At 55.2% G+C, this 13372-nt stretch overlaps 1 protein-coding gene across 1 annotated transcript in view; it reads left to right on the forward strand.

Annotated features, from left to right (window-relative positions):
• Positions 1 to 6467: 6467 nt before the first annotated feature.
• The window catches only part of SLC22A6 (solute carrier family 22 member 6), a gene marked incomplete at its 5' end in the record, with an annotated part of 34979 nt that continues 28074 nt past the window's right edge, over positions 6468 to 13372 (forward strand). The window contains one exon of the mRNA XM_082629327.1: positions 6468 to 6803. Within this exon, the coding sequence (XP_082485453.1) occupies positions 6468 to 6803 (336 nt within the window). The remainder of the gene's footprint in view (positions 6804 to 13372) is intronic.

Here is a 13372-nt window from a genome sequence, read left to right on the forward strand (position 1 = left end):
CAGTAGGTGTCAGTAGAGTTAAGGATGCTACTCCAGCTAGCATTGTCCTGGAAGGCCTCTCTGAGGAGGTGACATTTTAGGAGCCAAGAAGGAGCTGGCCTTGGGAACAGCAAGTATAAAGATGCTGAAAGAGAATGAGTGCAGTGTGGTACCAAATCCACCCACCCCCACCATGGAGGATTACAGAGAGGAAACCACATGGCTCTGATGTGAAGCCTCAGTGGGGAAGCATGTGGGCCGGTGTCCTCAGGATGCCCGAGTCCTGGCACGGGCTCCATGGATGCCTCCACTCTCCCTCCAGGGGTCTGTGAGTCCCCGCCCGGAATGTGGGTCTGTGACGCTCTGTGTCGTCTTTGTTTCCTCCCATCTTCAACACCTTTCTGCACAAGGCCCAGCCCAAAGCAGGCTCTAGATAAACTTTGCCAAATGAACAACCTCCAGAAGGCCTTGCTCACCAAATCCCGAGGGCCAGCAAGGAGGAAGTGTGAGGACAAACCCAAGGAAATCCTACCTTCTTCTACAGGGAATCACTTGATGGAGTTTGTGGCTCCTGTCGGTGGTAGAAGCAGAAAAGACAAAGGGATTCCAGAAGGTGGGAGGAGGGGTCGCCTACACAATTGGAAATTTTCGCACAGAAGTCCAGATTTCAAGCTATTTTTAAAATATTTGAAGATCTGGCAACCCCGAGCCTGCACATCCCCATGGCAACGCCAGCTGGTGCTGAGCGGCCCTGGTGACTGGACATGCGCTCTGCACTTCGCCGCGGACAGGCGGCTCACTGCTGCAGACACTTAACCCACACCACTCGTTCACATCACTGGCCCCGTGGGCATCTGAATCGGACAACCCTGGTTTAAGAGATCTGATGAGCAGAAAGTCGTGCAAGGGGCATGGGGACCATGGCATCTGTCGCGTCAGCCTGCAGCTAAGGAGAGTCAGACTGAGGTCCCCTCCCTCAGGTTCTTATGGCAGTTGTCCAGTGTGCGGGGGCTTCCAGGTCCACTTAAATCGGTTCTCTGTGCTGTGTTGTGGGTTCGGGTGCCGGGAGGCCAAAACTTCGGCCGTTCAGTCGAGGCGAGAGGTGCAGTTCCCGAAGTGCAACAGCAGGGGGCGCCTCTCCCTACTGTGTCCTCAACTGCAGGGCGGTAGGGCGGGGAGGAGGCGGGGGGCTCCACTCCTGGCCTTGACGGTGCAGCCAGGGCTCCAGCTGCTGGAAAACAGTCCCGGAATGATCCTGTGTCCCTGCATTTTCTCACTTGGGGTGACAGCTGAGGCCCAGCCTGTCTGGCAACATGATGGGCTCAGCGGTGATTAGCTGGGCCAGGACATACTCCAGGTGCCCGAGGACAGCCTCAAGAGGTCCACAACCCACCTTGAAGCCCTTCCAGCCTGTGACCCAGGGGCCAAAGGGCACGCCTTCTGCCCTCCCTTCTCCTAGCAACCTTCTCTTCCTCCTCTTCTGGGACTGCTCAGCCTTGCTGGTCCCTCAGGGCTGACCCTCAAATTAAGTACTATGTGCTTAGCACTTTAAATCCCAACAACCCTATAAGGTAGGTATTAATCCCCATTTTACAAGTGGGGAAACTGAGGCTGAAACAGGCGACATCACGGGCCCAGGGCCAACCAATTAGCGAGTGGTGGAGTCATGATTCAGATCCAGGCCTGTGGAACCCCTCTTCCCTGGACTGCTTTGTTCCCATGAAGGAAATTTTAGAATCAGCCCGTGGAGGAGGAGGGGTTGCTTAGGGTTTGAGGGCAGAGGACAATCCCTTTCCCCGGGTCCAGCTGAAACCACCCCCACACAGGCCACCTATCCTGTTGGAGCCGCCCAAGGACAGGGGCAGGATCTGGGGCCCCTAAACCAGTGAGGAAGGCTCAGAGCTTCAGCATGGCCACCAGGGAGGAATAGCTCCTGGCCCTTGGGAATTTACTGAATGCCTCATGATCCCCACCTGGGGATCTGAGCAGCGGGACAGGGTCCCACACATGCTACAGCTTCTGCCTTGAACCCATGAGGGGTGGTGAGCAGACAGCGCCAGGCACAAAGACACCTGGACAGTTCAAATGGCCAACTCAGCTGGAGGGGGCCTGGATGAGGGGCAAGAGACCCAGAGTCTGTACAAGGTGAGCTTAAGCACCGCTGAGCATGACTCGGTCAGCTCATGAGCCACAACCTCAGGAGCTCCCCCCTCCCACCTACAGGGAGACAGAGAAGCCCAGGGATCGTCAGCCCCTCTGAGACTATCACAGCGAAGTGACCAAGGCCACCACCCTGGGTAGGAAGAGAGGTTCTGTCCAGGCTATTTCATCCAGTTTACCTCCCATTTTCCCACCATGCCCTGCACTCACACCACTGGGTCTGCAAGCCCCTCCCCATTTCTGCCTGTGTAAATGCCACCTTCTATGGGCAACCCACCCTGATGTGACCCCTCAGATCTGGTCATTTTCTCCCTCTCCTGAGACCACTGAAACTGCGTGGACCTCTCCTGTGGCATTGAGGTCAGTCTCGTTTATGCTATAATTGTTTCTGGAACACTGTCTTCTCTGACAAGTGGACTGCAAGTTTCAGCAGGCACCATAGCTCCTAGCATGGGGCCTCATACACACAAAGCATGAGACACACTGGATGGATGGATGGAAGGAAGGAAGGAAGGGAGGGAGGATGGGGAGATGACCAGATAAACAGATGAACAAATGAGTGGGTAGGAGGGTGGATGGCCCACAGAGGTTCAGTATGGCCTCCGTAATTGGCCAGAACTCCCCCTCCAAGGGAATGAGATTTCCCTGTTTCACTTATCACAGCCCCTCCCCTGCCTCAGTGAATTGAAGATTTAGAGACTGTACTGTGTGGAGCTGCAAGGGACACGGGGAGTCAGATCTGTGTTCCTTCCCTCACTGGGCCTCAGTCTCCCTTATATAAGATGAGGACACGGGACCAGATGATTCTTTGGGCCTTTCCAGAGCAAAACACATGTCACTGCTGAGACCCAGCAAAGAACAGGGCAACTGATTGAACCTAGTTCAGCTTAGAGGCTCTAGAAGAGTTTAGGTAAAAATGAAAGGAAGAAAGAGAAAGAAAGAAGGGGGGAGGAAGGAAAGGAGGAAGGAAGGAAGAAAATCGATTCCCATGCCCCAGATTAAAAATGCATTTTTAAAAAATGCATCTAGTATGTAAGATTTCCCAAATGCATCATTTCTTAAAAAAAAAAAGTTAATTTCAACATATTGAATTTAGGATCACAGCATGTAAGAAGAGATGGATCCTCTAATATAATGGAGCTGCCTCAGGCTGGGATGGCCTGGGGCAAAAGGTGCCAAAGGGAAGGATGGGCTGGGAGGCTGGGGGTGTGGAGGGGGCTTCTCTCCACCCCCTTCACCACTTAAGCAGACCACCTCCTTTAGGACCTGACTTATATGTTGACCTTAGGAACCCACTATATTGTTTGAATAAAAGGTTTCTCTGTGTGTGTGTGTGTGTGTGTGTGTGTTTTAAGCCACTTAACTAATAAAGAGAAACAAGAGGCCCAGAGGGAGGTGATTTGCCCAAGGTCGTACAGCCAGTGCATCAACACATTCCTTCAGTTCAGATTCAGGAATCCAAGCACATCCATGGGGGTCGGGGGCACTGCCCCTGACTGGGCTATACTCTGGCTCAGCTCCAGCAGCCGCAGTGGGAGGTCATCAGCCTCCTTTAAACAACATTCCACTAGGACAGGAACAATCAGATAACCCTGGCCCAATTAGGAACCGGAAAATCTCACAGAGGGCGAATGCCCAAAACCGGGGGGGCTCAGGGCGGGGGCCCAGCCCTCTGCAAGCTTCACAGTCGAAAACCTTCCTAAAACAACCCCTTGGTTGCCTTGGAACATAATTTAATCTTCCTTTGATGACTCCGGATCTTGCCCTGCCTTGGGCCACTTTAAGAACATCAATTACTGCTGGGCCCAGGTGGGGAGCGGAGAGGAGGGGCTGGACCCGGGTTACAGCTGACCCTGCCCTTGGGGAGGCCGATAGGGGAGGAAGAGCTGGAGGAGACTTCAGGGGGAGCCTGAGCCTCCAGCCTGAGCCCAGGGAGCTGGATGCTGCCTTGGTGGAGAAGGGGGCCAAGGAAGAGAATGGGGAGCCCCCTCCCCAACCGAGAAGGGGAGCCCTAGGTGGGCTCCTTCTTAGCCCCCAGAGCAGGCAGGAGGGGCAGCTCCTAGGGTCCCTGGAGGAAGAACCCGAGAGCTAAAGGCAGGCAGGAGTGATGCTGAAGGCCAGGCTAGGAGAACTTGTTAAGGGAGAGGCAGCACAGTGTCCCACGGACTTTGCAGAAATGTTGGCTCCAAGAGACAGAAGTGGGCTTAGAGCCACACTGCCCCTGCCCTGCCACTTCCTGGCTGGGGAACCAGGAGCAAGTTACTTAACCTCTCTGTGCCTCAATTTCCCAGGATAATGCTAGAATAGTAATAACAAGGCTGCTGTGAGAGTAAAACGAGACTCACGTTGGCTGCTAGAAAGTGGGAGCTTAGGGGGCTTCCCTGGTGGTGCAGTGGTTAAGAATCTGCCTGCCAATGCAGGAGACACGGGTTCGAGCCCTGGTCCCGGAAGATCCCACATGCCGCAGAGCAACTAAGCCCGCGAGCCACAACTAGTGAAGCCTGCACGCCTAGAGCCCGTGCTCACAACAAGAGAAGCCACGGCAATGAGAAGCCCACGCAAGGAAGAGTAGCCTCCGCCTGCCACAACTAGAGGAAGCCTGCGCACAGCAACAAAGACCCAACGCAGCCAAAAATAAATAAATAAAATGAATAACTTTATAAAAAAAAAATAAAGAAAGTGGAGGCTTAGACCGCAGTCTCATGAGGAAAGGGCTGGAAGCACATACATCAGATCACTCACAGGCCTGGCTGTCAGGTGAGATTGGGCGTTTTGTTTTGTTTGGCTTGTTTGTACTTCCTGTACTTTATGCGAGAAACAGTTGATTATATAATTAAAATAATATTCAGAGGAAAAAACAGAACCATAGGGACTGCAAGTTGTCTTTAAAGGGAAGCAGTTTTCAGAAGAGGAACCCATCCATTGAGCATGAGGATGGAAGGGGGCGTGGGTGTTCCCCTGGGTCTGAGACTCAGACAGGGGAGCCCTGGCTGCCCCAGGGGCCCAGGGGGTGACAGCCCGGAGCCCTCAGGGACAGACACAGGTGACATTTTCGGCCTGGACGTGCCCTACTATTTCCTGTGCCCCACCAAGAGGCACCAGGCAGGGGAAGTCGCTGCCCTGGAGAGTATTGTCCACTCACGGGCAGTAGCACTTCTCTCATTGGCTCTTCTCAGCTCCGAGTCTTCAGACCGTCAGCTCAGAGAGGACCCTGGGCCCTCAGGACTCAAGCCAGCCCCCCACCCCCTCCCCAGACTCCCCCTGCCCAAACCACCTAGGCTTCTGTCCCCCCAGCAGCCCCACTAGACTCAGCCACGCCACCACACCAGCCTTTGCTGAGGCAGCCCTTTGAGGAAAGCTGGGCTTAGTGGGTCCACAGCCCTGGCCCTGCCAGTGTCATTAATCCCCCAAAGAAAGTCAAACATTAGCTTGGGAAACAGCTTATGCCTGCCTTATATAAGCTCCCCTGGGGAAGGCACAAACACAGCTTGTTGGAGCTGAGCCGCCAAACTACAGCAGCTGCCGGACCCTGGGACAGAGCAAGGATTTCAGCCGTATCGACCACCGACCCCACTGGAGGAGGAGCCAGGCCCAGCTACCAGGTGAGGAGGGACCCCTGGGAAGCCCCCAAGGCCGGGCCTTGCTTCCTCACTGCAACTGACCAAGCCCCTTATGCCCTCTGGGATCTGCTTGGCCCCTTTCTGCTGCCCTGCTATGGTGCACCCTGCCCCAGGGGACAGCCAAAACCAGGAGGCGCTGGGCTTGGGGAGACCTTCCCAGCAGGCAACCTGAGCTCTGCCAGTCCCGTGTGTCTGCTCGAGGCAACCAGGGACCTCCCCCACTTACTCCTGACATCCATCCTGTGGGGACAACGTCCAAGACGGGGCCCCTCGGTCCCAGCGGCCTGGCCTGCACTGCCCCATGCCTGCAGCGCGTGTGACCAGCCAGGCTGAACACATACTCGCACCCACAAGTCCCCACACGCACACAGCGACACACCTGCGCTCACACAGCTGTGCCCTGACACTCCAGCCTAAGTGTGCACATCCCAGCAGACACTGCTGTGAGCACACACCACACCTGTGACCCCACGTCTGTACGCGCAGTTGGGTACATCCTCATCCACACGCAAATCTGTGGGTACGCACAGCTGAGCCCCACATCCTCACACACTTATACATACACAGGCTTACACATACACCTGGGCACACCCTCCCCCTTGTGCTTCCACAACCGTCCACCTGCCCCGCCTCACCCCCATGCACACATCCCTCTCCCCGGCCTGGTGCCCCACCCACCCGTAGCTCTGGCTCATCTTGTCCGGTGCCATGACCTTCGCCGAGCTCGTGGACCGCGTGGCCAGCAAAGGGCCTTTCCAGTTCCTGCACACAGTCCTGCTCGGCCTCCCGATCCTCAGCATGGCCAACCACAACCTGCTGCAGATCTTCACAGCGGCCACCCCCGCCCACCACTGTCGCCCACCACCCAACGCCTCTGCAGGGCCCTGGGTGCTCCCCATGGGCCGGGATGAGAAGCCTGAGCGGTGCCTCCGTTTTGTATATCCACCCAACGCCAGCCTGCCCAATGACACCCAGGGGGCCACCGAGCCCTGCCTGGATGGCTGGACCTACGACGTCAGCACCAGGGACTCCATTGTGACTGAGGTATGCCCAGAGGCCAGCCCTCTCCCTCCGATTACAGCAGGAACCCCACACTCATGGACAGGGGAGCAGGCTGGGGCCCAGTCTCCCTAAGGACCCAGGGACAGGCACTGGGCAGGCAGAGAGGAAGGAGCCGGGTGCAGAGACACACCAACCAAAAGGTCCCGTCTCTTCACGTTCAGAGTGCAAACGGCCCTTTCTATGCCAGGCGCAGTGCCAAACTCTGGGGATACAAAAATGCACTGTCCCTGTTCCCACGGGGTCCACCGCCCAGCAGGGGTAACACAAATTAATGAGAGGACCACACAAAGAAATGTCAAATTACAACTTCAAAGTACTTAAAGTTGTGACCTTAGACTACAACCTACCCCTGGACTGCGGGCAGGGGCCAGGGGAAGAAGCTTCCTTTAAAAAGTGACCCTGGGCAGAGATAAGGGAGTTCAGCAAGTGTTAGCCAGGCAATGGGGAAAAGGAGGAAAATTCCATCTTGTGCAAAGGTCTCAAGGTGGGACAGTGTGTGGAGGAGGGGGTGGACAGAGGTGAGGGTTGGGACATGCCTGAGCAGACCCAGAAAACATCTCATCCGCTCCTGCAGTCACTTATGTGTGCATCTCCCATTCATTCACACCCTCATTTATTCACTGATTCTTTTACCCACCGTCTCCAGGAGTTACAGAGGTAAATCAGGCTCTCGAATGACCTGGAGACCATGGTCAGATGAAGAGAGCGAAAAGGGAATTGGCATTTATTGAGGATCCACAAATGGCCAGGCACATCTTGGTGTCTGGCAGACATTGTCTCCCATACTTTGATTCCCACAATGGTATTCTGTTGAAGGTGATTTTATCTCCTTTTTCATTCAAAAAAAAAAAAAGAAAAAAGAAACTAAGACTCAGTGGAAGGAAGTGAAGGTCCAGTGCCACACAGCTGGTCAGTTTCGGAGCTGGAATTTAAAGCAAAAGCCCATACTAGGCACAGGGGGACAAGCATTCATGGCAGTACAAAAGAGTGGGGGGACCACGGGATTCTAGGAAGGCTTCCTGGAGTGGGTGACATCTGAGCAGTGAGCAGAAGCCAACGTTTTCATTCTCCCTTCGGGGACCATGAGCCCCTCAAGGGCAGGATCTTGCTTTTGCCGCATTAGAAGGGATGCATTTCAAAGTCTTTACCTGGTGCCAGTCCTGTGCTGGGCACACTATGAGCGTGGGCTCCTGGAATCCCTGGAGATGGTATCTCAGTGAGGGAAGTATTGTTAGTACCTTCAGATGAGGAAACCGAGGCTCAGCCTGGTTCAGTGACTTTCTCAGGATTACATATGATTCGGACCTGGCAGAGAAATGATTTGAATCCAGGACTATCTATGTTCAGAATCTATGATTGCTGTTCATTTGTCTAGTGAATATTTATTTCTGTATAAAGCTCTGACCACGCGCAAGGCACTGTCCTAAGTGCTTTATAAATATTAACTAACCCTTTTAACCTTCCTGACACCATTATAAGATAGTATGATAAGCCCATTGTTGTGATGGGGAAACTGAAGCACAGAGAGGATGAGGAGCCTGTGCAAGGTCTCGCCACTAGTAAGAGGCAGATGCAGGACCTGAACACAGGCACCGGCCCCAGAGCCACGCTCCTAACCATCACATCTGCTGACTCTCATAGTCCTGGACACTCCATCCCTGTCCTATGCACTATTTCTCCCCAGCACCCAGCCCAGGGCCTGAAATACATCCAGCATCCAACAATTTTTTTTTTTTTTTTTTTTGAGGTACGCAGGCCTCTCACTGTCACGGCCTCTCCCATTGTGGAGCACAGGCTCCGGACGCGCAAGCTCAGAGGCCATGGCTCACAGGCCCAGCCGCTCCACGGCATGTGGGATCCTCCCGGACCGGGGCAAGAACCCGTGTCCCCTGCATCGGCAGGCGGACTCTCAACCACTGTGCCACCAGGGAAACCCCAACATTTATTGACAGCTACACTCATAATACTGAGGACACAGAGTCAAAGAACTCATGAGCCCTGCCTGTCCTCCAGGTGCTCACCTGTAGTGAGGAAACTCACCAGCAGCGTGGTGGGGTATGCAGGCTTCCCAGGGCAGGGGTTTTCAGCTGCTTTGCTATATCCCCAGCAGCTGGAACAGTGCCTGGCACAGAGGAGGCGCACTGTGAAATAAATATTTGTGTAATGAATGGATACGAGCTTTATGAACTCAGGGTGCTCTGGGAGCCCAGAGGAGGGGCATGGAATCTGACTGGAGGGGGAACCCAGGGGGGCTCACTGGAGTCAGCAAAGCCTGAGCTGAGTGTGAAGGAGGGGTCAGGGTTAGGGAGGGGGCTGATGCGGGCAAGTGCACCCCAGGCGAAAGGAACGGTGTGCCTGGAGTCACATGCACAGTCACAGGAGCATAAAGAGAGCAAAGCAGTAAGGACTGCAAGAGACTGAGGAAGGCTGGAGAGGCGGGCAGCGGGCTGCGGAGGCCAGGGGCATAGGGAGCAGGAGGGCCTGGAGTGGATGCCGGGGCAAAAGACTGGCCTCTGTCTCGAAGGTGACAGGGAGCCATTGTATGGTGTTATGCAGGAGTGTGGCATACTCAGATCACCTTCTATGGATCTGCACTCTGACTGTGATCTCGGGTAGCCTCAGCCTACAGCAGCGGCTTGAAGCAGGATTTCGATTCCCAGCCAGAGATTGAAGTCAGGCCACAGCAGTGAGAGCGCTGAATCCTGGCGACTAGACCAGTGGCCAGTGACAAGGTCCTGGCCCTTCGGCTTTGTAGAAATGAATTCCCACAAAGACAGAAAGTAGTGAAACAAGTAAAATATTTATTAGGAGGTAAAAGGGTACATGTGGATAGACACATGGGCAGACTCAGAGAGAGAGTTGCACCCTGTGATAGTTTGAATCACTTATATGGGGCATTTCTTCCGGGTTTCCTCTGGCCAATCATCTCGCTCTGCCTGGTTCTGAGGCCGTATTTTGTGTATCTCAGAGTCCTCCCATGTGTGTGTGCGCATCTCTTAGCCAAGATGGATTCTAGCCAAGAGGCCTGTGGGTAGGTTGATGTCACTTACTATGGAGTGGCACCCCCTCCGTTGTTGACCTTCAAGGAGCCTTTCTGAGCACGTATAGTTGGGAAGGTCTCCTTGACTTCAAGAATGAGGCATATGCAGTCTTTTTTTTTTTTTTTTTTTTTTTGCGGTACGCGGGCCTCTCACTGTTGTGGCCTCTCCCGTTGCGGAGCACAGGCTCCGGACACGCAGGCTCAGCGGCCATGGCTCACGGGCCCAGCCGCTCCGCGGCATGTGGGATCTTCCCTGACCAGGGCACAAACCCGCGTCCCCTGCATCGGCAGGCAGACTCTCAACCACTGCACTACCAGGGAAGCCCGGCATATGCAGTCTTTTATCTCTTATCTGGACAGGGCTCAGCTCTCCTCCCTCCTGCTACTTTGGAGTATCTGTCCATAGGGGACGAACTCCGGCTGCTCAGCCTGGGGCCCATCTATCTCCTGCCTCAACTGCAGGGCGGAGGGTAGCTTGTGGAGCATTTTGGTCCAGCAGCTGGGAGACCGGTTAGCAGGTTGCTACAGGGACCCAGGACCAAGATGACAGACGGCAGGGGCAGTCGGAATAAATACCAGAGAGGTTGGGGAGTCAGAATCTCTGGGACTCGGGAACCAAATGGATGTAGGGGCGAGGAACAGGGTGGGGGGTGGGGGGCGTGGAAATGCCCCAATATCTGTAAATAAGTTTCCAGATGTGTGGGCAACTTGCTGTACATCTGGTCCCTGGAAGACAGAGAGAAGGGGTAAAGCCACCATCCATGTCCTCCAGAATACAGAACCTAGACGAGGAAACAAAAATCCTACAGGGAGCAATGAAATAACAACCATCGCTACCCCTTACCGCGTGCTAACCCCTTGCCAGGCGGCTCTAATCAGTTTGCTCGTATGAACTCATTTAATCCTCACAACAACTCTCTGAGGTTAGTACCTATATTATGTCAATTTTGCAGATGAGGAAACCAAGGTACAGGTTACTGGCCCAAGGCACCACATCTTATAAATGGTGGAGCTGGGAGCCAAACCCAGGCAGCAGGGCTCCAGAGCCACCTGCCGCCACTTCCCCACCCCCATGCTCCTGGGGACTGCATCCCTCGACCACTGCACCCTGGGCTAGGTTCTAGGAAGCGCTCAGTTAATGCTGGATGAAGACCATATGCCCTCAGAGCCCGGCAGGAGGGACTCAGACAGTGCTGACTGCTGGGAAGTGTCTTCCCCTCCAGGGTGCGCCTTGAGCTACAGGGAGCCTGGCCAAGAGCAGAGCTTGCAGGTCTTTTTTTTTTTTGGCTGCGTTGGGTCTTTATTGCTGCACGTAGGCTTTCTCTAGTTGCCGCGAGCAGAGGCTACTCTTCGTTGTGGTGTGCGGACTTCTCATTGCGGTGGCTTCTCTCGTTGCGGAGCACAGGCTCTAGGTGCATGGGATTCAGTACTTGTGGCACATGGGCTCAGTAGTTGTGGCTCGCAGGCTCTGGAATGCAGGCTCAGTAGTTGTGGCGCACCGACTTAGTTGCTCCGTGGCATGTGGGATCTTCCCGAACCAAGGCTCGAACCCGTGTCCCCTGCATTGGCAGGTGGATTCTTAACCACTACACCACCAGGGAAGCCCAGCTTGCAGTTCTTGTACCCCGTCAAGCATCAGCTTACATCTGTGCCAGCTGAGCACCCAGTCGCCATTCCAGCAGTTAGGGCCATGTGAATCTGCATCCCAAATACACAGGGTTTCACCAGGCCTCGGGGTCTGCCCCCTTCTCCAGGTCGGGTCCTGGTCAGGCCCAGGCTCCCTGAGGACTCTCAGCCATGAGAACCCCTGATCAGGGTCCTCACCCAGTCAGGGAAATGTCAGTGGCCAGACCCAGCCAGGTGCTCTTAGCAGCACAACAAGGTCAAAACCCCTTTGGCTTTTCTGCTTGTGGCTCAAGCCGTGGCAAATCTATGCTCCATCACTTGGGGTGGGGTGGGGTTCCGGTCCCTCACGGGGTGGAGGTAAGACAGTGGCTGGCTCACCTAGGGGTGTGTCTCTGGTGTGGAGGCAGGGAGCTGGGTGTGCCAGCCCTGGGGGGAAGGGTGGTAATCAGGAAGACAGCACCTGGCAACCAACTCAGCCCAGGTGACCCTGGTTAGTAGGCAGGGAGCCGTCTCCCAGGTGGACAGTGTGGCGCCATGAGCCAGGGCCAAGCAGCAGAGTTCACACTCTGACTCTGCCGTTTACTGGGGATGTTACAACTCCAGAAGTCTCAGTTTCCTCATCTGTAAAATGGGGTAAGAGAACAAGTGTGACCACTAAAAGAGATAATGCAAGGCCAGCATTAGCACAGGGCCTGGCACCTACAAGGTGTTCAGCTAATGTTTGCTGCCACTGTTGCTCTTGTGGTGGTCATGACTAATGGAGATGTCCTGAGGAGTAGGGGGTTAGTCCCCCCAGAAGAGTAGGGGGACTCCTGGTAAAAGGAGAATCAGCTGTCCCAGCTCTTTCCAGCTCACCCAGGCTGCAGGGCTATTTCTCACTCCACTCCCCAACCCAGCACAGGCCAGCACACAGGGCCCAGCTCCACCCCCCCACAGCCGGGGACCAGGTGAGTCATCTCCCTCCCCACCTCAGTCCCCTCATCTGTAGAATGGGATAATAAGGACCTTCCCCGCAGAAGAGGCGAGGGTGGGAGGACTGCGCTGGGTCCAACCAGGAGCGCAGGGAGTTTCCCTCCCCCTTCTGATCCCATAAGCTTTGCTGGCAGAGGTGACCACACATTCCTTTCTCTGGGTTCAGCAGAGACAAGGTAGGAATTTTTCAGAAGGAGCTTTACCAGGACGTTAAGAGGAAACAAAGGCCTTTCTTTTAAGTCTGGAAAGTGTGAGGAGTGAGGACTGTGGACTCTGGATTCCCTGGAGAGGAGCCCACAGCTTCCACACCGCAGAACACAGCCCTGTGGGTGCCCAGCTCAGTCTGGGGCTCCGGAAACCCAACCCTGCAGCCCTCGAAGGCCCGGGCCTGGCCTTGGATGAGCAGGCCCTCCCCTCTGAGGCCCCTGTGAGTCCTCTCTGGACCTTGAGCCTTCCCGTTCTGTCTCCAGGGCCACAGAAATCCTGTCTCCCCACACAGGTCCCTGGAGGCCCCAAGTCAGCCGCTGGAGAAGCAGATATCCCACTCAGTGGTCCTCCCAGAAGTGGGTCTCCACCCTGGAAGCTTCCCCTGCCGAGTGTCTGGTCTTCCTCCACGCTCACCCCCAAATCCCCAGGCTGCCCACCTCCCAGACCATCTGTCCACCTCTTGTCTCCAGCTGAGCTCTTGCGTCACCCCTACTTGCTCACCCTGGCCCCTGCCCTGGGCGCCCCTCCTATCATCTCCCCTTTCCTAGCCTCCAATCTGACTCCTGTGTAATGACCAGGGGGCCCCAGCTCAGCCACGTGTCTGGGCCAGCCTGACCCCCACCGTTGCAGCCCTCACCTAGGAAGCTGTAATCCCAGGCAGGAGGAGCCCGGGGCCATCCCCTGGGTTCTCTAGGGTCAGGGTGAA

The sequence above is a fragment of the Mesoplodon mirus genome, assembly GCF_964341445.2.
Source record: "Mesoplodon mirus genome assembly, chromosome: 7".
In the NCBI taxonomy this organism is placed as follows: Eukaryota; Metazoa; Chordata; class Mammalia; order Artiodactyla; family Ziphiidae; genus Mesoplodon; species Mesoplodon mirus.